At 44.5% G+C, this 26,432-nt stretch overlaps 2 protein-coding genes across 3 annotated transcripts; both read right to left on the bottom strand.

The window, feature by feature from the left end:
- Positions 1 to 214: 214 nt before the first annotated feature.
- On the bottom strand, positions 215 to 19,088 carry tnni3k (TNNI3 interacting kinase). The gene is made up of 20 exons (XM_056276906.1): positions 19,049 to 19,088; positions 18,583 to 18,691; positions 18,255 to 18,340; positions 16,606 to 16,703; positions 14,853 to 14,963; positions 13,432 to 13,530; positions 13,049 to 13,187; positions 12,521 to 12,665; positions 11,637 to 11,741; positions 11,266 to 11,360; positions 10,976 to 11,125; positions 10,294 to 10,377; positions 6,879 to 6,935; positions 5,932 to 6,024; positions 5,797 to 5,854; positions 5,069 to 5,263; positions 3,236 to 3,340; positions 3,084 to 3,136; positions 1,275 to 1,407; positions 215 to 319 (listed from the first exon to the last, which is right to left on the bottom strand). The coding sequence occupies exons 1-19, from the start codon at positions 19,086 to 19,088 to the stop codon at positions 1,385 to 1,387; spliced, it is 1,845 nt and encodes a 614-aa protein (XP_056132881.1). The 3' UTR covers positions 215 to 319; positions 1,275 to 1,384.
- Positions 18,746 to 23,580, bottom strand: fpgt (fucose-1-phosphate guanylyltransferase). 2 transcript variants are annotated; one of them, XM_056276232.1, is made up of 5 exons: positions 23,508 to 23,580; positions 23,195 to 23,362; positions 23,011 to 23,103; positions 20,446 to 21,929; positions 18,746 to 20,193 (listed from the first exon to the last, which is right to left on the bottom strand). In XM_056276232.1, exons 1-4 carry the CDS (start codon positions 23,578 to 23,580, stop codon positions 20,512 to 20,514), a joined length of 1,752 nt encoding a protein of 583 aa, XP_056132207.1. In that variant the 3' UTR covers positions 18,746 to 20,193; positions 20,446 to 20,511. The 2 variants fall into 2 exon arrangements, with proteins under 2 accessions (XP_056132207.1, XP_056132208.1); XM_056276233.1 differs by having other exon boundaries at positions 18,746 to 20,187.
- Between the last annotated feature and the right edge of the window lie 2,852 nt (positions 23,581 to 26,432).

Below are 26,432 nucleotides of genomic sequence, written 5' to 3'. Positions count from 1 at the left end.
GTACGTGTTTACCGCTGCACCAGTGTTCGTCCTACCCGGTCAAAACATTTCAACAGTGGTATACAGAGACTGGAGAGTGTCTCCACCCATGGTAAAGATGACTGGTAGTATTATGGAGCCTGACTCCGTCATCTAAGTGGATAAAATAACTACATTAAGGGAGAGAAGTCGCAGACTTGAGTTTATGATTGCCATGTACATTGACTTACCCCTGGGCAGGCGTTCCAGCCCCTCATCAGAAGAGCGGAGATGGGTTTGGGGATGGAGTAGCCAACAGGGGGTCGGATGTGATGGTAAGCCATGTCTGCTGCTGCAGCCGCTGGAAAGACAGGGAACAAAAATGACCTTTAGTGTCTATTTGAAAAATGTTCAGAGTAAACATAGTAAACATTTTTTAAAAAAAAACACTGTGTTTCCTGGAAAGATACTGTGTGACGCTGTGAAGACTATTCTCTCCTTTAAAGGTAAATATGGCAATAGAGTCAGGAATCAAACCTGGGCTGAGGAATGATCTCACCATCCACCTGGACATCACATACTATGATGGATACGACGAAAACGGTAACGCTTTAAATGACCGTCCTCATTCATTATGCAGAAATGACCAAGTAATAATGGGAGTTAATTGAACGTAACTGATCTATGATGAGTGGTAATTACTGAGTACTATATGAGTAGAATAGGGTCTTTTCTATATCTAATTTGCTTCCTTGTTATGATGTGCTGTTGAATATAATTTACGTCAAACTCTGTATAGGATAAATTCACACATCACGTTGTACTAAACAAGTATTTTGAATCCTTTGTGTCACATTGATAAATAGTAATTACCTGTTAAACTTGAAGATAGGGTGAATACTGAACATCCTGCTGAGTAACATGACCAAAGTAAAGATAGCACCACATTCAGTATTCACCTTATATTCAAGTTTAGCAGATAATAGATACTCATAATAGATAAGATATATTAATATATATAATATATAATAAATAATAAAGCTATAATGATAATAGATGACAGATACCATTTATCCCTGTGACGCAAAGGATTCAACATATACTTGTGTTTGGTGTGGATTATATTTAACACCACATTATATTGACTAGGGAGGAAACTAGAGCTGTAGAAACAACCCTATTTTACTCACATTTTACTCAGTAATTATCACAAATCACAGTTCAACTGCAGATGCAAGTGATTTTACTCATAGGTCAGTCAGTTAGTTCTGCGCAATGAATGGCCCGTGATTTAACGGGTTACCGAGAAGACCTACCGGGTTTTAAATGAGCAAAGGGGATCTCCCCTGTGAGCAGCTCCCACAGGCAGAGGGCGTAGCTGAACATGTCCGCCTTGACGGTGTAGCGCGTGCACTGAGTGAACACCTCAGGGGCCATCCAGCGCAGGTTCTACAACACACACACACACACACACACACACATACACACACACACACACAGTGAGTCCAATTACTGATGTAGAGCACTGTGTCCCTACACAGATGACAGGGTCCTCATCACACTGTGTCTAAGGCACAAATCACATGAAACTCTAGCTCAGGGGCCAGGGACTCTGGGTAATGCTGTAACTGATGAGTCAGTGCACTGGGCCAGAATCTGCAGGAGGGCAGTTTTTATTCTGTGGAGGGTCATTGATGACTTGGTTGGAGCTGTCACAACAGAATACGGCGTGTGTAATTTTAGATATTTTAGTTCAACACTTGCTTCAAATCAATGTGTGTATACACTCTGCACAAGTGTTGCCCCGAGCACCCATCATCTGCTGCCCTCCCTGCTCACTGATTCATATGAAGCGGCAGTATTACATATGTGTTTTTAATGTGTCAAATGAATCAAATCTAAAAAATCAAAAAAAAAAAATCAACCAAATCCAAAATAAATGAAAGATGGCTGACCCCTGGTTGCTTGGTCATGTTGTCCTCTTCCACAGATTGCAGAAAACGGGACTCTGCAGGTGAGGAATGGTACATTTGACGACAAAGTTACATTTTTTGGGGGGGGGGATTTTCCCCCCCTTTTTCTCCCCAGTTGTATTCGGCCAATTACCCCACTCTTCCAAGCCGTCCTGGTCGCTGCTCCACCCCCTCTGCTGAGCCGGGGAAGGCTGCAGATTACCACATGTCTCCTCCGATACATGTGGTAGTCACCAGCCACTTCTTTTCACCTGACAGTGAGGAGTTTCACCAGGGGGACGTAGCAAATGGAAGGATCACACTATTCCCCCCCGTTCCCCCTCCCCCCCGAACAGACACCCCGACCAACCAGACGAGGAACTAGTGCAGCGACCAGGACACATACCCACATCCAGCTTCCCACCCAGACACGGCCAATTGTGTCTGTAGGGACACCTGTCCAAGCCAGAGGTAACACGGGGATTCGAACCAGCAATCCCCGTATTGGTAGGCAATGGAATAGACCGCTACGCCACCCGGACGGCTACAAAGTTAGATTTAAGTAAATCTTATTGGACCCATTTATTCAGGGTGATTTACAGTAAGTGCAGCAGTTCAGTTTCAGCTAAATTTAGTTGACCGCCATTGTTACAAGCAGACGACAACAAGGATGGCAAAGGTCAGAGCCACACCACCCTGCCAACAGATGGAAATGTTAAATGGAATTTATAGAGCACTTTTCTAGCTGCAACAGCCACTCCAAGTGCTGTACAATCAATGAATGCCTCTCATTCACCCACCCACCCACTCATACACCGATGGTGGCATCAACCATGCAAGGTAACAACCAGTTCAGTTAGGGATTAGGTGTCTTGCTCAAGGACACTTCAACATTTTTGCAAGGAGGAGCCGAGGATCAAACCGACAACCCTCCAGTTACCAGACGACCTGCTCTACTTCTGAGCCACTGTTAGCCACTAAATCACCCTTTGCACAATGGATGATGGATGGGGTGATGGATGATGGAACAGCACTCGGTAAAGAGATAAGACCCAGGCAAGTACAAAAAGTAAAGTTATTTCATTTTTGCCCCCCAACAAGAAAGGAGCATGGCTCTAGTGTTCCCCTACATGACCAAGCAGAAAGACAGCATGTCAAACTTGGTTGCCTTACCTCCAAAGTCAGCAACCACCGCGTGCCCATCCTCATACAGCAGAATATTGTGACTAAAGGAAACACACGTCACTGTTAGCCTGATTACAGTCTTTTCACATTGCTGGGAAACAAACTCCCATGTGTGCCCATTTATTACCACGACAGCTCACCTGTTGAGGTCCCTGTGGATTATGGGCTGCTTGAGGTTGTGCAGGTACTCCATGCCCTTGGCCACGTCGATGGCAATGATGAGCTTGGACTGCAGGTCGATGAGCCTGTCCATTGACACATCATTAAAGTGGCGACCACTTAGCGCCGCGATCAATCAGTGGTCCCTGCCAATTTACGCTTTACACAGATCAATAGGACAAGTCTATCACGTCTGCAACACCTGGGTGCAGAGTTACACACAACACCATCTGGATCAATGATGAGCCCGGGAGGAGAGGGGACAGATTAGTGTTGAGAGGATTACGAGACCTGAAACATGCGTCACCATGCTGTGTAAACACAGAGTTCACACACTTTTTCATCAGCGGTTTTCATCGACTTTCCCGTCACTTATCCATAACTTTTATAGTTTATCTTCACAACTGAAGGAAACTATTTTTTAGGATTACTGCTGAAAAGGTGTGTTTTTAACACTACACATGACGCAGACATCAGTCAATATTTCAAATACAGTACACGAGCCAGTCGACTCTCAGCTATTTTTGTAAGCCGTATTTTGTACTTGTTAATTTGAAGCCATGGATTGTTGAAACTGGACGACTGACTGATATGACCAAGAGGGAAGACGTAAATGGCAGAAGGATGGGGTGTACAGCTATAGTGGGTCAATATAGGGATACAACATGGACACGATGATCTGAGACTAGCTGTGTCGTGGGATTGTGGTTGTGGTAACATGGTGACATAACTTAAATATTGTCATTCCCTGGTCTTAAAGACTGCATTAGGTTAAACTTTATTTTAGGGGGTCAGAAATTACCTAGTAATTTCCTAGTAATAAGGTGGTAATTATCACGTAATTTCTTAGAAATAACGTTGAAATTATCTTGTAATTTGGGTTAGGGTTAGATTAGCTGTAAAATTACCTGTAAAATCTGCCACCTTATTACTAGGAAATTACAAGGTAATTTCAACCTTATTTCTATGAAATTATATGATAATTACCACCTTCTTACTAGGAAATTACTAGATAATTTCCAACCCCCTAAAATAAAGTGTTACCCTGCATTACAGTAAAGTGAGACTTTTCTGAACTTATTCCACTGTTTTAGTGAAATTAACAATGAATGTCTCCACCTGCTTGGTCATCATATCCACATTACTCCCCTCCCTTTTCTCCCCGATTGTATCCGGCCAATTACCCCATTATTCCGAGCCATCCCGGGTGCTGCCCCACCCCCTCTGCCACTGCAGACTACCACATGCCTCCTACGATACATGTGGAGTCGCCAGCTGCTTCTTTTTACCTGACAGTGAGGAGTTTCACCAGGGGGACATAGCATGTGGGAGAATCACGCTATTCCCCCCAGTTCCCCCTCCACCCTGAACAGGCACCCTGATCGACCAGAGGAGGTGCTAGTGCAGCGACCAGGACACATACCCACATCCGGATTCCCACCTGCAGACACGGCCAATTTTGTCTGTAGGGACGCCCAACCAAGCCGGAGGTAACACAGGGATTCGAACTGGCGATCCCCGTGTTGGTAGGCAACGGAATAGACCGCCACACCACCTGGAATATCCACATTACTAATGTTCATTTCTCAATATTTTCTTGTATATGAATATCTTATGAAAGCATTAACAATCATGCCCAAAATACTGCCACATTATCGATATTGAGTATTCAGTAAGCAACACTGTGATATCTGATTGTGTCAATATCGTCCAACTATACTTTGGAAACGTCTACAAATAAGGCTGATCAGCAGCATTGAGGGGGTCCCTGAGGACCTGATTGAGGACCACTGGGGCAGAGGACATTCCCTCACCTCTTTTGCTCGTGCAACAGCGAGAACAGAGAGCCTCCGGAGATGTACTGGGTGACGATGGCAAACTGGCTGGGGTCGTCCAGACACGCCCCGACAAACTGGATGACGCAGGGGTGGTCGAGCTGGCAGAGGATGGAGACCTCCCTGCAGAACATGTCCACGTCCGACTTGGAGCAATAGGTGTTGGCTCGATAGCTGGAGAGGGGAGTTTTTGCATCAGATGAGTTCGTTGGTCTTCATCTCATTTTCTTAGGGAGGGTTGCAAAAATGTACCACATCCTTGATAACCACATATGTAAATGTTTTGTATCTATATATCCTCTTTTCTACTGCACGGTACCAGCTCGACTCGACTCTACTCGCTTTTTTTGGTTTTCCATTGAGCAAAAGTTGGTTCTGTTTACAACCAGGAAATACCAAAGCGAGACTTGTGAAACTTGTGGTTGATAATCTATCCACGTATAAAATTATTTTTTTCAGCGAACTCTTAGTTACACTGATACTGTTTGTGTGAAGCTGCCATTTCAAGTTGGTCTTGTTGATTTTTTTGAAAATAAAACTCTCGTGTGGTGCACTGGTAGAGAAGGGAGGAAAATCTAGTCAACACGTCCACAAGCGAGCGGCGGGGCTTTGTCATGAGGGACCAAATCCAGAAAAGTAAAGTGAGCAGAGTCGAATAGAGTCGAGCTGAGCTGGTACCATGCAGTGGAAAAGGGGCCTATGATTACCGTTTTATGGCGACGATTTTGTTGCGACATTTCCCTCGGTAGACCTTTCCGAAGGAGCCTGAGTGTGAAGCAGAGTCGATGTTGAGGAATGCGCTCCATGAAAGATGAACACAGAAGACGGATCGATGCAGTTACCTGATCCGATGATCTCATTGAACTCCAGCTCAGACAGCTGTAGGTGGAAGTGGGACGGCAGGCTTGCCCTGAGCAGAAGAACGTCGACTTTCTCTGAAAAGACAGGGAAAGATGAATCTGGATTATGGACACCAAACCAAAGACAACTGTAATGTATTTTCAGGATGGTTTAATGGTCAGTAAGCGTGAGTTTGATTCCCTTTCGTTGAAGTATCTACCCGGCTGACTCTGTACCTCAAACAGAGAGGAAAAAAGCTTTGAGGGATTAGTATATTATAATAAAATATCTAAGGAACAAACAGCATGAGGCATACAATAAACAGGTAGTTCCTACGTGTTATTTAGTGCCCTTTTTGGTCTGTTGGTTAAAATTTCCGACATGTCAGATAGAAAAGTCTGGATTTCTTTAAAATGCAGTGGATGCAGCATACAAGCCAAGTTTCTCAAAACTCCTACGAGGTATGGGACCCTGTTCAAAGCTGTCAGTTAGCAGCTTATAACAGCCTCTTTCTGCCACAATTACTTTAAAATGATAACTTCCAGCCTTTCATGGCACACACACACACACACACACACACACACACACACACACACACACACACACACACACACACACACACACACACACACACACACACACACACACACACACACACACACACACACACACACACACACACACACAGCACATAATTTGCCCAAACTCTGTCGAAATCATTAGTTTTCAGGCAGTCTCTAAAATGTTACATGTGACCGACACAAATGGAGAAGCAGCGATAGCCCACCCCACCCCACCTCACCCTACCCCCCACCGTCACTCAGAAGCACAACATGGAGGAGTTGAAGCAACAGCAGCCAGGCTACATCTGCTGCCAACGGAGTGAATGTCAGCTGACAGTGATGTGACGTGGACAAAAAAGGACTTACACTTTGCTCCACTTCATTACCTTTAGTCATGCTTTTGATTTTCCCCAGGGGAGAAGGTACAGAAACGTAGGACCCATCTGAAAGAGAGACAACAACAACAATAATAATAATAATAATAGTAACAATGATAATAATAACAATAAATGTTATTCATAAACTATTTTTACTGAGGAGAAGTCTCACACTGCTACATAAAGAAAAAACTGAAGAAATCCTTTATTTCTTCACTTTTGGTGGCTCTGGTGGTCACAATTGTTTGTTTTCATTCCGCAAATCTCAGTTTCATTCAAAATGACGTGATCCTGAACATACAGAAAGCGTGCACGTGCACGTCACAATTTGCAAAGGTCGAAGATTTTGCCACAACACCGGCAAGATAACGTGTGAATTTTGGATGAAGACAACTAACTAAACTGTAGTTCCAGGTAGCGTAGTGGTCTATTCTGTTGCCTACCAACACAGGGATTGCTGGTTCGAATCCCTGTGCTACCTCCGGTTTGGTCGGGCGTCCCTACAGACACCATTGGCTGTGTCTGCGGGTGGGAAGCCGGATGTGGTTGTGTGTCCTGGTCGCGGTACTCGCCCCTCCTCTGGTCAATCGGGGCACCTGTTCAGAGGGACTAGTATGATCCTCCCATGCGCTACATCCCCCTGGCGAAACTCCTCACTGTCAGGTGAAAAGAAGCGGCTGGCGACTCCACATGTATGGAGGAGGCATGTGGTAGTCTGCAGCCCTCCCCGACTCGGCAGAGGGGGTGGAGCAGCAACTAGGATGGCTCGGAGAGCAGGGTGATTGGTCAAGTACAATTGGGGAGAAAATGGGGAAAAAATCCAGAAAATAAAAAACTATTTTATTTTATTTATAAAAAAATAAAAAGTAGCATGGTGGCGCAGTGGTTAGCGCGGTCACCTCACAGCAAGAAGATCCTGGGTTCGAGCCCCGGGAGTAGTCCAATCTTGGGGGGTTGCCCCGGGTTGTCCTCTGGGTGGAGTTTGGATGTTCTCCCCGTGTCTGCGTGGGTTTCCTCCGGGTGCTCTGGTTTCCCCCACAGTCCAAAGACATGTAGGTCAGGTGACTTAGCCATGCTAAATTGTACCTAGGTATGAATGTGTGTGTGTGTCGGCCCTGTGTGATGGACTGGTGGCTCCCTGCCTGCCGCCCAATGACTGCTGGGGTAGGCTTCAGCATCCCTGTGACCCTGAGAGCAGGCTAAGCGGTTCGAATAATGGATGGATGGAGAAAAAAAAAACTAGTTCCATATAAACTGTAGTTCAACTATAGACTGTAGTTCTGTCAGCTCATGTGAGAGAATGTCATCCCCTGTTGGTGTAGCTAGTAACTGCACCTCACATTCGTGCATTTTTTTTGGCTTGGACCGGACCAGCGGGCTAGCCCTACACTCTCAATAGTCGCTGACTGACTGAGTGATCATGTTTGACATGACTGGGCCACTGGATCAGGTGACCAACACCGTCGCTAAAATGATACACTTTATCAGCTGAGTGCTGAGAGCATGGATGTACTATCGTAGATCTAATACTACTACTAATACATCCATGGCTGAGAGGCATGAGGGAGAACACACAGTTAAAGCACCCAAAATAACAATCACTCTGACAAAATCACAGGCGAATTCACAAAAGGATTACAAAAACCTGCACAAATACGACAACAAGAAACTGTTATTCTCAAAGCACCCGCAGAGGGTGAAATGCACCCGCAACTTCGCTGCCAAGCAAATAGCGTCTCGGTGCTCCGGTGCTATTTGCACATATTTAAATTAGGTTATATGCATACATTTAGCACAAAATTGGCCCCTTTCTATGCAAATGAGCATCACTGCATAAAAAGTTCAATTCACAAACACCAGCACGAACCGCCACACGCAGCTAGAGTGAAAATCACTGGCATCTTGGTGGTGACTGACACCCAGACTTCCGGTGATCATGACGGCAGTGACTGTAGCCAGGCAAAGACGTCATCATGCCAGGAGGTGCTTGTGAGCAGATATTTCAAAGGAGAATATTACTTTCTGATTTAACAAAGACCAAAATCATTCACAGATACAGGTTGCCAGGTCAAACAATTCTTGCTTTACTTGATCTTGGCGCAAAGCCACCATTTATACTTTGCCACATGGGTAATTGCAACCAGACGCAAAACAAGGGCAGATTGCACTCAGCTGCACAACTTTACGGGCATGTTTGCGCTGTAATATTATTCACACAATATCTTTTGTGAATCGCACCTTGAGACGGGGCAGTTGGCGTTTGCAAGTGATACGCAAAATTCATGGTGCTATCAGCGGCCGCAGTCTATTCTTTGTGAATTCACCTGTCAATACAGAGTGAGTCTTGAAAAACAACATCCATAGATAGAAACAGATGAAAGCAGGGGAGTTAACAGATAAGTAGAATAGGTATGCTTACAATTAAATAAATTTAGTTCTCTTTCAAATCAAACATCCCAAGATATGAGTGGAAAGTATTGTTCTTGTAACTGCATTTATAACTTTTTTTTTTTACTTGAACTTAACTTAACCATGTCATGTGATATGCTACTTCAGTACATTTTTAACAAAAAAATATTACTGGGAACACTATAGAGAATTACAGATGAACATTTAATGTCCAGGAATTCACATTACAGACACTACCACTGACTATCCCTGTAACAAACCGGCCACAATTTTGAACACTGATCACTCGTGGTCCAGCCTAGGTTTTGACCTGGTCTTGTTTCTACATATCTGCGGCGGAACGAATTGGACAAAAATCCATAAAAATCCATCCATTATCCAAACCGTTTATCCTACGTAGGGTTGCGGGGATGCTGGAGCCTATCCCAGCACTCACTGGGCGGCAGGGGCGGAGACACACTGGACAGGCCGCCAGTCCATCACAGGGCCAGCACACACATTCACACCTAGGGGCGGTTTAGTATGGCCGATTCACCTGACCTACATGTCTTTGGACTGTGGGAGGAAACTGGAACACCCGGAGGAAGCCCACACACAAGCAAAAAAATCCACAAACAAATAGGAGGGAAGTCACAAATGTCACATGGCGCAAAATGGCAGGACACGATCCACAAATATACAAAACCCATTTCACATGTACAACTGGATCCACAAATGCATATACATATATCATTTTATATGTATTTGTTGTGGTGAAACTATTTAAATTTGTAAAACTTGTAACATTTTTATGTGAAATCAAAATATGTGTTAACAGATTAAGTTATGTGTATTTGCAAATCGTTCTGTGTTTTTGTGGATATGACTTTGCACAACACATAAGAAAATACATGTTTATGGATAGTGAAATATTTGTGGATCATGGTACACATTTGTGGATTGTCTTCTGTGGGTTACAACTATTAAAGTCCAATAAAAACTTCCATAAAATGATGAGTGCTTTGGGGTGACTTACCCCCTCCTGGTTGGGAGTACTCGTTGCAGGGAGAGTCGTCAGGACGTTTGTAGTGCTTTAACAAGGTGACGATGGCGTCATGACCTGAGATACAAAACACAAGTACTTTTTTTTCCAAAAATTTTGCAGCCTATCCATCCTACAGAATACAGAATGATATCTACAGATGTTTAGTTCATGTTTTCCCTCTGTCTCTCGATCCTAGACATCACACGATAAGGGTCTCCCCTCCCTACATTCATCGGTTACATCATCCCGTAGTATTTCATTTCCTTGTGTTTACTCTCCGCCGTTGTTATTTTCTACTTTGATTGTATTGGTTTTCCTGAGTTGTGTCTAGGTTTTCTGCCCATAATTTTGTATTTTGGGAAATTGTTGACATTTTGCACTTATTTGTGAGAATGATGGTTCCACACTGGATTGTAATGCATTGCTTTTTCTTTTTACACCTCGGTATCTCATGCTATGATCAGCTGACCTGCCCACCTGTGGTTTTGATTTTGATTTTATTTTTGCTTAGATGTACCTCCTTCTCTCTCATCCTGATGAAGGGCTTTGGTGGATCAAAATGTTGATGCATCAGTTATGGGTTTTTAACACAATGTGTGCGCTCCGTTTTTCGGTTTCCGTGTACTTGTCTGTCCTGCACCTGCCCAGTTCAGTTTGCACCATATGAACAGACCTTTCTCATAGGCCCACATCAGGCAGGTCTGCTCGTCCTTCTCTCCACTCGACCTGCTGGGATCGCAGGCGACCAGGTTCATATCTGCCCCGCTGTCCAGCAGGAACTGCACCACACGTATGTGGCCGTGGAAACAGGCACTGTGCAAAGCTGAGCAGGGATGAAAGAGCAAAAACTCAGCTTCGCTACTGGTTCACAGCTAAAAATATCAAAACCGATGCAACGCTGACCTATTTTTACAAGGGAATGGATGAGTCATGCGGGTCGGGGATTTGAAAGGAAGGGGGCACCTGTGTGTCCGTCTCTGCCTTGATGGTTGATGCTCATGGAATTCTGGTTCAACAAGAACTTAACCATCTCCAGGTTTTTACCGAAGGTGCACGCACTGAGAAACAGACAGTCGCTCAAACTACTTCAGAATTGCGGATAATAAAGATTCAGACATGATCTATTAGCCAATTCATCGATCAGTCGATCAGTCGATCAATCCATCCATCCACCCACCCATCCTGGTGCAAAAAATTATGCCTATTGATAAAACCTGCTGGAAACCAGTTTCCACACAGGATCAGGCCAATAAAAGTGTAAAGTGCTTGTGTGTGTGTGTGTGTGCGTGTGAGGGAAGTGGGAAAAAAAACGTGAGGGAAGTGAAAGAAAATACCTGTGAAATGCCGTTTCACTGAATATGTTCTCCTTCGACACACTGTCTGTGCCAGAAAGCTGGATAATCTCCTTCACAACCTCGAACTTGCCATTGTAGCAGGCCCTGATGCAAAAGAGTTTAGTATACAGGCTCTGTCAGAGTGATATCAGCCTTTAAAATCTAAGCAGTAAGCGTTCATTGATGTCTAAGGGGTAATTCATTAATGTCTAAGGGGTAATCATTCATTCCAAAAGGCAAATAGACATCCTGGACAGGTCGCCAGTCCATCAAAAGGCCCAAACATGCACGCCCTTCTTTTTCCTTTTTTGGAATTTTTTCCCCTTTTTCTCCCCAGTTGTATCCAGCCAATTACCCCACTCCTCTGAGCTGTCCCGGTCGCTGCTCCACCCCCTCTGCCGAGCCAGGGAGGGCTGCAGACTACCACATGCCTCGTCCGATACATGTGGAGTCACCAGCTGCTTCTTTTCACCTGACAGTGAGGAGTTTCACCTGGGGGGACGTAGCACGTGGGAGGATCAAGCTAGTACCCCCAGTTCCCCCTGTCCCCCGAGCAGACACCCCGACTGACCAGACACATACCCACATCCGGCTTCCCACCTGCAGACATGGCCAATTGTGTCTGTAGGGATGCCCGACTCAGCCAGAGGTAACACGGGGATTCGAACCAGCGATCCCCATGTTGGTAGGCAACGGAATAGACCACTCCACTACCTGGACACCCCATGCACTCCATTCTTAACTATGGGCAATTCAGAGACTACAGTTTGAATGATTTGGGACTGTGGATGGAAACCGGAGGGAACTCGTGCAAACATAGGGTAAGCATGCAAAATTCAAGCAGAAGGGCTGGGATCAGACCCAGCCAGAAGGGAAATATTTACAAGTGTAGTGGTGTGTCTCCATAGATGTTGACAGAGTGAGGGTGAACGTCAAAGTTGCTTCGCATTAGGAACCGCACTATCTCGTGGTGACCAAAGCGTGCACAGAAATGCAGCGGTACGTGGTCCTCATTGTCCTGGGCATTCACTACAGAACAGAGTGGGGGGAAACAAGAGAGAAAAAAAATCAGATCCTGTTACTTTTAAATAATGAGCCCCACTGCAACCATCTCCGCCTACACACTGTCGATTCAGGTATTGACTGCAGCTAAACGCTTCATCATTGCAATTCCCTTGGACAGTCGATCAATGACGGCATATATTACCAATGCATCTCGCTGTTCCCAGGTCACACCATTCCAAAGGACAGGCCAAATGCAAAAGCCAGCTTTCAAAAACCATGGGGTACATGGCTACACACATACTAATCAAGTAAAGAGTATGTGCCTTTTTTTAAGCTAAACTGTTATTTGTCAGCGAAAGAAAACGTTAATCCAGGGTTTCGAACACAAACCAGTCTCATCGGCTCACCGTCTGCCTTGCTTCCCTCCGCCATCAGCAGTTTGATTATGCCCAGGAAGCCTTTGGCAGCAGCCAGGTGTAGCGGCCGGTCCCCTACCTCCCCGCTCACATTCACATCCGCCCCAAACTTTAGCAACAGCTTCGCCACCTGAGAGAGAGGGGGGGAGGAGTTCAAGATCAGATGGGGGTACTAGATGATTGGCAGACATATAAAGGATGTAGTCGTTCCTTCCAGCTCTAGGACAGGTGATGTAAATTTAGCATTTCGTGACCAAAGTTGAAATCTGTATCAAAGGCCTCCTGTGATTGGTTAAGAGCAGCGGGATAAGCAGTTTGGATGATGGAGGGATGGATGGATGGACACAGTGAAGGTGATGAATGCAGGTGATGACCTGTCCGTGGCCGTAGTATGCAGCGATATGCAACGGTGAGAAGAACACGGCATCCTTGATGTTGACGTAAGCGCCGTGCTGCAGCAGTATATCCACTGCCTAGAGGAGGGACGCAAAACACACACACACACACACACACACACACACACACACACACACACACACACACAAACACAAACACAAAGGAATATTCATAGCCTTGTACTCAAGACCACCCGCGACCAGACAACGTCTTTAAGGAAGACTTTGGATTTCGGACTTTGAGGTGACGAGCCCATATCAAGACCAATCGGGCCAAAACTTGTGTAAAGACTGACCCCAGATCAGTGTAAACCCTATTAAAACAATGACTGTAACTGTAGTGTATACCATGGTAGACTACTACAGTTGTCTGTACAGACTACTACTGAACTACAACAGACTACTATACTACTACAGACTACTACAGACTACTACAGACTACTACTACAGACTAAAGTCACAATTTCACTACACTGCAATATTCATTTAGGCTTTTTTTTTCTTGACCAATGAAGGAATGTTTCAGATTCCAATTTTCCAATATTTCAGACACATGAATTAACAGCAATAATAAAAAATACATTAGATTAAATTGAATTTTATTGATGTCCTCAGGGGAAGTTTGACGTTCATTTCATTATCAATAATAGCAAATTAAAGTCTTCTACCCGACCTGTCTTGAAAAATTATCACAATTCCAAATTGTCTGAGTCCGAGTCATTATGCTGTGAAGTCCGAGAGCTTGAAAATGAGGACCGGAGACCGAGTCCAAACTCGGTACAAGTATGACAGCTGAATAATATATATCTGAATTATATATATATATATTTATATATATATATATATATTTATATATATATATTTATATATATATTTATATATTTATCTGAATAAACATAACCCCCAAAAGCCAGATCCTCAACTTTGTGTGAAAAAAATAACAAAACATTTTTAATTTTTTTTCAAAACCATCCGCATCACGTGTTCACTTAGCCTAGTGTATTTGTGCAGGTACATAAACTGACGGTAGACAAGACAAGCCCAAAATAAAGTCATCAGACATGGACAGGTAGCTGAAAAACCCACCGGGCTCATAAGACAACCACCTTTGTGAAATGTGAGAAAACAAGAAAATAATTTAAAAGAAACAACAAAAATAAAACGTCATGGAAAAGCATTACAACTGATGCACATATGATTCGTTAATAAATACAATTCCAATTATTTCTCCATACAATGGTGAGAGGAATAACTGGAGTGCAGTGCTGAGATCACTCCACTATATTCCATATAAAAGTGGGCAGGTATGCTTCTACAACAATGTGCGTGTGTAACTGAGTGTAAGATGCATTGTTGTAGGAACATATTAGTGAGTTTGCGTTGAAAGAGGTCCTCCCCACCTCGTGGTGTCCGGCCATGGTGGCGATGTGCAGGGCGGTGAGAGCGCCGAAGCCCAGCTGCTGCACGTCCGACCCTCCATGTAGAAGTGCGGTGACCAGCTCAGCGTTGTCCTGGACCATGGAAACAAAATCAAACCAAAACGAAAGGCCATACTTGTAAGCAGAGGTGGGACCAAGTCATTGTTTTTCAAGTCACAAGTAAGTCTCGAGTGTTGGCGCACAAGTCCCAAGTCCTAATCAAGTCATTTTGCGCTCTCCATCAAATTTAACGCAATTTCAAAATTTGAGCACCAGCCACTTACTAAATCTATGCAAGTCATGGATGCTTTTTAAAATTTTTACTTATTACCGATAGATTCAAAGTGGATCTGTAATTGTGGAAATGAAGAGTTGACTGGCTTCACGCTTTTTAAAAGCATCTCATCTTTGGGCTTTTGAGAAGGTCTCAAGTCTTTCAAGCCAAAAGGCCCAAGTCCAAGTAATGTCACGAGTCATTTGTGTGCGTCTCTTTCAATTTTGCCAAGTCTAAAGTCATCCAATTTGTGATTTGAGTCTCACTCAAGTCTGAGTCATGTGACTCGAGTCCAAGTCATATGACTCAAGTCCACTCCTCTGCTTGCAGGCCATGCAACCACTCTCCCATCCATCCATCCATCCATCCATCCATCCATTACCCAAACCGCTTATCCTGCTCTCAGGGTCGCGGGGATGCCGGAGCCTATCCCAGCAGTCATTGGGCGGCAGGCGAGGAGACACCCTGGACAGGCCGTCTGGCCATCACAGAGCCCCACCCCACACACACACACACACACACACACATTCATACCTAGGTACAATTTAGTATGGCCGATTCACCTGACCTGCATGTCTTTGGGAGGAAACCGGAGCCCCCGGAGGAAACCCACGCAAACACGGGGAGAACATGCAAACTCCACACAGAGGACAACCCGGGACAACCCCCAAGGTTGGACTACCACGGGGCTCGAACCCTGGACCTTCTTGCTGTGAGGCGACCGTGCTAACCACTGCGCCACCGTGCTACCCCTCTCTCCCATAGATAAACAAATATACCCGAGTGTGCCCTTTTCTCTTTTTATTTCCCTCTTATTTCCCTTTTATTGGTTCACTCTTCTTTTCGGTTACCGATTGGAAACACTAAAGTTGAAATGAGTAAAAATAAAAAGGCCATACCTCCAGAGAACAGGGCTGGACAGCAATACAACATTGCAAAGTACGACTCGCTCAGCCTTCTGCCCCACACTTGCCATGTTTAAACTGCTGCGGGTCTTCACAGGCGCTATTACACTTCTCACCATATTCACGCCATAGTAATGTTAGTACTCTGTCTTTCAAACAAATACTGTGAGCATTTTAACTGCTCTACTGGCTTTGTGTGAAACTGGCACTCCACCATGTGGTAACAGTTAGAAGAGGTCTTTGGCAGGAGTGAAACCTCAGCAGTAACACAAAGATTTACATCAGACAAAATGAAAGACATGGGGCAAAATAATAAGGTAAACTTGATGAACGTCGGGGCTGCTAGAGTAACACCAACCACTCGTTTGCTAAACCAGTATTCATACTCTACTCGTCAGTGCCCCCCCACCCCCCCCCCCACACACACACACACGGTCCATGTGATGTGTAACCTAGCTTGTGTTTTGTGTGCCCAGACTGCAAAGCACTCTGTAAGCGTTTGCGTTAGAGAAGCCGAGATAAAAAACTGAATTATTATTCTTATCGTTCTCTCCACCTTGTAGGCAGCCAGATGAAGGGCGGTGAATCCGTTCCTGGTCAGTCTGGACGGACGCAGGCCTTTCAGTATCAGCGCTCGGATGTGAGACTTGTTCCCTGGTCACAGAGACAGGTGGTACGGTACTGGATCAGCATCACACGTGAGAGACATAACTTACTCCACGTCAATACGTCACGATAAGAGAAACTGAACTGTGAAGAGAGGGAGAGCACGCTGTTCGAAATCGTCTTGAAAGCCTCATCGTCACCGATCACAGCAGAGATGCTCAGACATCACTGATTCACTGCCGCTACAGAGTCCGAGCACCAGTCTTTACGATCCAACCCATTACCTCTGCTGAACAGTACAAACTTAAACCACTGGTTTTGTTTTTTTTCCCACCACTTTTATTAATCGCGGTGGGGAAATTCGTGCTTTGCATTTAACCCATCCTAGCTGTGTAGCTAGCTAGGAGTAGTGGGCAGCTGCCTTCATGCAGCGGCCGGGGAGTTCTTCTTTCCATTGCCTTGCTCAGGGGCACAGACAGGAAGGAGTATTAACCCTAACATGCATGTCTTTTTGATGGTGGGAGGAAACCGGAGCACCCGGGGAAAACCCACCGCAGACACGGGCAGAACATGCAAACTCCACACAGAGGACGACCTGGGGTTCGAACCCAGGACCTTCTCGCTGTGAGGCGACAGCCCTAGCCACTGGGCCACCGTGCCGCGTTCGGGGTCAATGGACAAAATAACAGATAAAATCTGAATTTTTCCACCACTAATGAAATACAGGCTTCTGTGTGGCAAAAACAGAAGCAAACCAAGCTATTTTGCTTTGCTGTGTTACTCATGGCTTTTAGCATCAGATTTTAGTCTTGGTAAGATCTGAACCGAAAACTGTGTTTCAGTCTGGGCTCATCTGGCTGAACGTCAACACAGATGTTCAGCTACGGTAAAACCGCTGGAGAAGACAGGAAAACGATTTGCACCATTACAATAACACTCTTTAGTAATGGGTTCCCTTGCACGTCTCTCCAAAAAAATCCTTATTGACTTTTGGAAACTGTCATTTTTGTACATGTTGTATTATGCCCAATATGGCTTCCTTGTGTGTTCCCCTGACAGCAGGTTCTCCAGCCTTCACTAGAAAACTGGTGACAGCCGTGTCTGTGGGTGGGAAGCTGGATGTGGGTATGTGTCCTGATCGCTGCACTAGTGCCTCTTCTGGTTGGTCGGGGCACCTGTTCGGGGGGGATAGCGTGCTCCTCCCACGTGCCATGTCCCCCTGGTGAAACTCCTCACTGTCAGGTGAAAAGAAGCGGCTGGCGATTCCACGTGTATCGGTGGAGGCATGTGGTAATCTGCAGCCCCCCCCCCCGGATCGGCAGAGGGGGTGGAGTAGTGACCGGGACAGCTCAGAAGAGTGGGGTAATTGGCCAGATACAATTGGGGAAAAGAAAACTGGTGCCAATTAGAGCAAAGTACCACCGTAAATGACGTTTCTCAACTTTTTCACGTTTACTTTTCGTGGCTGTGTGTATTTGGAGCTGCAGGTAAACGTCTACAATAGAGGACGGTGAAGTCGACCCCCTCTAATGCCCTCCTCTCTCCCGCCGTGATGTTTTGGTGATGAGTTATTAATAGCAGGTCGGTGGCTTTGCATACCTCCACATATGCAGCAGAGATGAAGAAGGGACAGCCCGCCCTCAGTACGGTAGCTCACGTTCACCTTCTGAAAAGCCTCATCGGAGCTAAACGACGACAAAAAAACAGGAAAAAAAAGAAAGAAATTCAACCAGTTACAACGATTCACAACATCCTGACAAATTTAAACTCAGTAGAAAACACAGAAGGGATAATGCAGTTTCTCTGATTTTCATTTTTCTTAAACAACAACATGAGCTGTGGGTCATAACACCATAGCTGAGCTAGTCTTATCAGGACAGATGTTGGTTTGTCGGACAGATGCTGGCTTGTCGGTGGCGCTTCTCACCAGAAAGCATGTTTGAGATCCGGCAGCGCCTCCTCTTTGACACGCAGGTCGTCCTCCAGCTTGTCGATGATCACAGAATAGGACTCGCTCACCTTCTTCTTCCACTCGTCTTCACCGACACATCACAAAGTTTAGGCACAACATTTCCATCACTGTTCACCCGCCACTATTCAGTCGACATTTGTAGCTTTCCATTTGAAAAAAGAAAAGAAAACTGACTCTGAACAGAAAATGTTTTCCCAAGCAAATCTATTAAATCCAGACAGCAGTGCATTGCATTTCTGCATTTCCATCTGACAACTTCAGTCACGGTGTTAAAAGACAATGCATTTTTTTTTTATAAATCATGAGCATGGGGAACACAAGCTGTCAACAAAAAGCAAGATGAATCCTCTGTGGCTTTAGCCCTATAGATAACTCTGAAGACAAACCCCTCAGCCCGATCACAAACATCCCAACACATTACCTGTGCACGTCTGAGTCGGCCGGGACTTGTAATTTCCCATTGAAATGCTGATTTTCTGTTTTGTATGTATTGTATAGTTGTGTTAGCTACAGCGAGGCAGTAATACAATTCTCTCTATCTCTCTGTCACACACTCAACACGTGCGCACACACACACACACACACACACACACACACACACACACACACACACACACACACACGAACTGCATAGGGCCAGATAAAGCGGGATCATGGCTCAGGGCTAAAAATAATCATCTTTGAGTAGAATGCCACACAACTATGACAACTGATCTCCCTTTGAATACAAGCATGCTTTTGTGTGTATGTGTATGTGTGCGTGTGCGTGCGCGTGTGTGTGTGTTCAAGTAGAGCCTCGGACCTTTATGAAACAGCAGGTGATCTTTGCCTTAAACCATCCATAGCCTGCCAGAACAATGGGGTGTGTTTCTGACAGAGGCAGCAGGCTCCATACGACACACTGAACACAACACCACTGTGCCGCACTTGGACAATGGCCGCCATTAAATGTCAGAGTAGGCTAAATGTAGACTGGCCATGTAGACCGAGTTATTATTGATAATAATATCAATGATAACACCATGGTAAACTCAAGTAATAATAGATTCGAGTAAGGCAGTTCGCTTTGCATCGGCCCACATTCCCAAAGTGTGATGTCACTGCTCTGCCTGCCCGTCTCTGGCAGGGCACTCCACGTAAAAGATATTGCACATTTAAACAGAATCTGGTCCTTCTGGAGGGCAGGAATGCAAAGCGGACCAAACTGGTTTCTCTGGTCTGCTGACAGGACAATTCTTATGTGGTGAAACTGCAGCTTCCAGGGTTCATCCTCTTTTTCTTTATCAAAAAGAAAGTTGCTGTGGTGGCACGGTGGCCCAGTGGTTAGCACTGTTGCCTCACAGCAAGAAGGTCCTGGGTTCCAACCCCAGGCCGTTCCAGGTCCTTTCTGTGTGGAGTTTGCATGTTCTCCCCGTGTCTGCGTGGGTTTCCTCCGGGTGCTCCGGTTTGCTCCCACCATCAAAAAGACATGCATGTTAGCGTTAATACTCCTGCCTTTGTCTCTGAGCAAGGCAATGGAAAGAAGAACTGGAGTTGGTCCCTGGGCGCTGCAGCTGCCCACTGCTCCTACACAACAGGATGGGTTGAATGCAGAGAACACATTTCATTGTAAGAATAAAATGACAAAATAAAGGAGCCTAAGCAAAATCAGGCCTAACAAACCTGAATAATTATGGATTTCAAAAACGTTACACATTTAAAAGAAAGCAATGAACCAGAAAGCAAAATCTAAAATGCAGTGTACAAAAGTAACTGAGGTTTTTTTTACCTAGATTAGATATTAAACTCATTGGCAAAAACAAAAAGCAACCTACGTACATGTTGCATTTAATGCAGTTTCCAACATGACGATCCAAACACGATCTCCATGGAACATGGTGGCTGTTAACTGCTTGACCTCCTCCTCTGTGTGAGGTCACTGTGCAGTCCCCTCCGAAACTTCAACATCTCCTCTAGATTCTTACACTGTAGAGCCTCGTGCATGGACATCAGCTTTGTGTCCTTGGGTAGCGCGAGCGTTGAGCCATTCAGGACGGCCTGCACCATATCCAAAGACATGGAGAACGAGCGCTGTCGGTCAGAGCACACAGGAAACAGACAGGCGTTCCACAAACTACAAATGGACATGCCACCCGAGAACCTCAGCATCTCGTTACCCAGACCCCAATGGGTCAGACACTCCTCCAGGCTGACCCCAAAGAGCTCCAGGCCTTCTATATAAGCGGGGCCTTCCACACCCCGCTTCAGGTTGTCGACCACACCGAAAACGATGGTCACGAAGGCTGTTTGAGCCTGGATGTTCACGCAGAGCGAATGCATGAAGACTCCTTCGGGCACAGAGTGACCCACATTGACCCAGCAGCCACTAAGGATAGACCGCTTGCCTACGGTCACGCCGGCCTCCAGTCGGCAGTACTCAACCACTGACCCAGGGGCCACAGCACAACTGGGATCCAGGATGCTGTACATAACACAGGAGACTATGGAACCATCGGAGGCCTCGTCAGGACAATCACTAAAGGCAGAGGAGAGGAGACCCAGTTCAGTCCTCAGAGTGGTGTCCTTGGTAAGGTGATAGAGGTACTCATCGGTGGTTCCGACGTGATAAAACTTGGAGTTGTTGAGGACAAGAACATTTAAGGGCGTTCCTCTGAGACGATGAAATATCTTCTTACGTATCTCCACCAGGCTGCTCTGCTGTTGGGTGACGTTAGCAGTGTCACAGGTGTATGCTATGGTGGCTTTGGGCCCCAGTGCTTGGAGGAAATCCCCGTAGGCGTCAATTTCACACTCCAAAGGCCCAACCTCTTTCAATAAACCACAAAGAGCTATTGCAGTGTCATAGTCCAAGTAATATGTACTGTCTGTGTAGACAAATTCAGTGTTGGTCAAAGAGCTGCCAACCCCGCGCATCTGACAGACAGCACCACTGTCTCGCATCTTGCTGATGCTTGGCTTATGCAGGAAGTGAAGGCAGGAAATGTATTCCATTTCTGAAGGCTCGGTCTTTTCATGCTGCTCCAACACAAATACCCCGTGGGTAGTTCCAACGGAGAGCAGGGAAGGATGGGCAAGGGCAGTAAAGCCAGGCTTGTCAAACCTGACACTCTCGTCCTCTGCAATACTGTAAATTTCTATGTCATCTGCACAGGTCACCAGTATGCCAGGCTTCATTTGAGATGGGAAATCCACATACATTGCCAGTTTGAGCTCTAGCATCTGATAGAGAGGTTCACCGATGGGAAGGGCGGTGAAGATCTTCCCCAGGGCACTCGCGTTGGGTAAACGCTGGCTGAACCCTCCTGGATAAATGAGAAGGCAATGTGAAAACACCAACAATCACACTGGAGCGTCATTTGAATAAATACAAGGATATTTCAGGATTCCCACTTTTTTTAGGAGATAATTTTCCAGGACTTTTCAAGGACAATTTCCATGACTTTCCATGACAAGCGTTGTTGACAGAAGGTCATATCATTCAGTATTAACTGTCAGAGGAAGTCTCACCAGTCTCTAAAAGGACTGTAGCTGGTCAGTGAAAATACTGCCCAAACTTCACACAAGATGTGAAATCTCAGCTAAAAATGACACTAAAAATAAGCCATCTCGATGGCAAGTTAAAAAAAAAACGATTTTATAACCTAACTGTACAATTTTCAATGACCTCAATAATGTTGCCTGGACATTTGATCAATTCTATTATTTCCCAGGCGTTTAAGTTACCATGACTGGAAAATTAGTCTATACATTTCCAGGTCTTCCGTGATGCACAAAAATATTGACATTTATATTTATGATAAGGAGCTTAAAACAGACCCGTTGAAGTTTGGTATCACATTTACCAAGCTCTTTAGATTATTTTAGAGCTCAACCAAAAACTATTTTTATAAACTTTCACCGAATGTGTTTTGCTTCCATAATGATGTAGATGCCTTGCTGTTACTTGCTGAAAGTTCAACCAACTTCTGATTTTTGCCAAGTAGGCACTAGAAACAACCTCCCTTGAGATTAATAAAGTTTGCTGAATCTGAATCTAAATCTCAATCTACAAATGGGTGTTCATAGAGAGCAGCACAGGTTACACGTTCCCTTTTTTTAGAGTGGTTTGTTTTTTCTAATTTTACAGCACTTTGTAGCTTTGCTTGGAGAAATTATCTGAAACAATACAACCAAAAATATACAAAAGTAGATAAATAATGATTATTATTATTATTCGGTAAACTTAAAGAGGCATGAGACCCACACTCCTGTAAACTGATCAAATGACTTCACACAATCATATTATTTTTGCTGTATTTAGTTTAGTGTGGCTCAAAAAAGTTTCTGCCAGCCCCGGGGAAATTATTATTCACTGAAATGTGTTTAACTAGTAGAATCTCAAACCTGCATGGATAAGAATAACTTTGAATCTGCCCAGCGTCTTTCCATAGATGTCATCCAGACATTGCAATGCATAAAGAGTTGAACCTCCATTCCCTTAAAGAAAAGAACATAATTACAATTTCAATTAACATTTTGGAGTAAAGGAAGACTGTGGTGGTGGGTTTGATCGGGTTGTGGTACCCACCTATTTTAGCTCCAGGTGGATCTGAGAAGACATTATAATGAATTCCCAGAGGCAGCTCTTTTCTATCAATTTTCTCTGCGATCTGTGTCTCGTATGCATCCTTTTGGCTCTCATCTACAGCAGTCACAACAACCACATCCCAGAAGCCTCCAGGCTGCAACTCTTTGCCTTGACGCAAAAAAAACCCGACCAGTTTATAGCACACCTGTAATACGTTATACATAGACTGCAGCCATGATATTAAACATAAGAGCCAGTACTGACATAAGCAGTACTTGTTATTAGTCTGGCTGACTTAATATACCAAACTTACCCCGCATACAATTAAATCTTCTCAGCTTTTCTCTTGTTGCAAACTGTAATCGCTTTATACCGTCTTCATTCATAATTGTGCGCCAAATTTCAATAAATTCTATACAGTTTTAATGAACTTAAACCTTAATATTTTTTGACGTTTTGACGTTTCCGTGATTGGAAAGCGTCAGATCACGTTCAAAGCGTTCATTCTACTTCTTGTTTTAATGACGGTCGACTAACAACGAAATTACACATTACTGCCACCAAGTGGTGTGGAGGCGGAATCGTTTTTTTCTTCTTTCAAAACTCTTAAAAGATAAAATAAAATGAGATAAAATAAAATGAAATTTTATCGGCTACAATTGTTCTTTGAAGTTTCTTAAAAACAAAAAGGAAAAATACTGATCTCCGGAACTCTGCATAATATCTCTTAAATTCGAGTTTAATATTTTCCCTCTGAGGTTCAGAATTCAGTCGTATCTTTCAACACTGATACTTGAACCGTGACTCTTTACGATCTTTATATAATATTTTCTTTCACCCGATAACAAAATCCACGTCTTGTTTTCCATAGACATGTAAGTTGTTTTCCCCTCTTTGTGTGCTCGATCCAATACACCACACTCTTCCCCTGCTTTTCCGGATTTCGTCACATGACGCAATGTTTACCACGTGGTCGGTGGGTGTGAAAACCACGTGGTTGAGGGGAAGCCCCTGGTGTTGCGCCATAGCCTCGGCCCATTGATTAGGCTGCAGTGTTTTCTTAAAAGTAAAGAATTAATCCTAAATGTCCTCAATCCACATTGTACACTGAAGTAAATTTAGTGAGTATATCTATTGTTTTCCATTTGGCAGCTGCTGAAGTATTATTTACAAGTGCAGCAGCAGCTCTAAAAGAAACTGGTGAATGTAACTAACAACCTGGCAGACTGGAAAACAACTGGTGGTACCTGAGACCTGATTGAGAACCTCTTTAGTAGAGTAACCTGCTAGATGGGTTATAGTTGTTGATTTATGATAAAGAGATGAAACAAAGTAGTAGTGCTATTAGTGGAAACGCAACCACAGCCCCATATTTGTAAATATACTAAAACTATGCAACAAAAGCTCGGCAACACCCATTACAGACATGTTATTCCAGGTTAACATTAGGCTGCTCGTAAACAGAAAACTAGCAATGGGTTAATTGTTTCGCACAAGACATGCATGCTAGTTTATGTTTAGAAAACCAATCTTCAGTTGTTCTGTCTATGTCTGTATGATTTAATTGCTTCTAAGACAAGAGACTCGAGATGCCTTTGTTCACCGTGTTGTCAGGCAACTTCAAAACAAAGAAAAAGTTCCTCATTGAAAACGATCATTTCCTGAAACTGGACCTGAAAGGAAATCAGGTTGGTTAAGTCTATTTATTCAAAGACACCTCCTAGAGTCTTTTGTTAAAATGTTAAAAGTCAGTCTGCACAACACTTATTGATCCAAGTTTTTAAAAGAATCACCTTTATTTGCCCCCCTCACACATTAACTGGAATTCTTCAACTTTCCCCCACTGGAGAGAGAGAGAGACGTGCAGAGTAGCTACAACCCCTGCCGTTATATTTGGTTCGGTGCCCTCCATAATACCTGTTTACTACAAAAACTGTAAAGATGCCCTGATCGCCTGAAGTGGGACTGGAAACCCGTGGACTGTCACATTGAAATTCTGATGCTCTGTTACATGATACTGTGTTCAGCATTGCGTGACATTGTCTTCTTAATAGCCCAACTTCCTGCACTGCATTGTGTTGGCAAGCGACTGAGACAGCTGCAGCGTTTTATTTACCATGACAACGTCTGAGGACAAAGGAAGAATATCCCGGGGTTGGCTGTCCGTCAGAAACCTATTGTGGATTATTGTGTTTTACTTTTATAGAACAGCCTGCTTATATCTTAGAGGAACAATGCAGACGCTGCACCATCGACACCATATGGTCAGTAAAAAGCCCAGCATGGATGGGAGAGAAAACTGGGAAACCGGCATCAAAGCCATAGATTCAATTTCTCTGTAAACCATTATCAATCGTCATCCTTTTCAAATGAACACGGTAATTCCTGTGATACTGTAATATTCAAAAATAAAATTAAGATACAATAAGTAGGCTATTTGTGATTACATTTCTATCAGCAAAGCTGTCAGAGGCTATATGTATTAAAGTGTAGTGGTTATGGGGCTACATAATTCCCCTTATTGAGCTAGTAGGAACGTTAGTTTACAGCTGCTGTTTCCTCGGTTCGAGTTTACAGTGACGCACTTCCGCTGCGCGGGTTTTTTGGTTGTTGTAATGGTGGAAGGAATAAATGGTGCACGTTGTGTAGCCGAAAGAGAAAGTTGTCACGACTCCTGCTTGAGCTCCTCTACAACAGGTTAAATACTTCCTTCTACAGCGTTAATAGTTTGGTTTTGATCAGTCCCACACAGGGATCATACCCAAGTAAGACGAGGCCCTCACTGAAAATCATGTCAGACAGCAACAGTCACATGTTTCACGTCTCTTGTGGTGTCTGCTCATTGTTTTCTAGAGGTTGGAAAGGTTTCAGTTGTAATGTTTGCCTTATTGTTGTAAATTTATCGTTTGAATTAAAAAAAAAGATTCTGGGAACCCGCTTCCCAACTCTCATTATCACTTCCGCTTCCGGTGTGGGAAGATGGCGGCGCGAAGTCACGTTTGTAGCGGCCTCGCCCAGTGCCGGTGTGGGAAGATGGCGGTGCGTCCATGCGGTGTCTTTGTCCCCATCTGCGTCTCAGTTTTGTCTTCGTTTGATGGCTGGGAGAGCTGTGCCCGAAGAGGAAACACCGAGGGCGGTCTGACGGGACGCGGAAGCGGGGCAGGCTAAGCTAACTGCTAGCCCATGCAGACCGGCAGTTCCTATGGTCATCCTGGCTGGCATTCGTTCTCCTGTACAG

Source organism: Lampris incognitus, chromosome 3 (assembly GCF_029633865.1).
Source record: "Lampris incognitus isolate fLamInc1 chromosome 3, fLamInc1.hap2, whole genome shotgun sequence".
NCBI lineage: Eukaryota > Metazoa > Chordata > Actinopteri > Lampriformes > Lampridae > Lampris > Lampris incognitus.
Note: the sequence above shows the minus strand (reverse complement) of the source record. Positions and strands in the feature narration are given on the sequence as shown.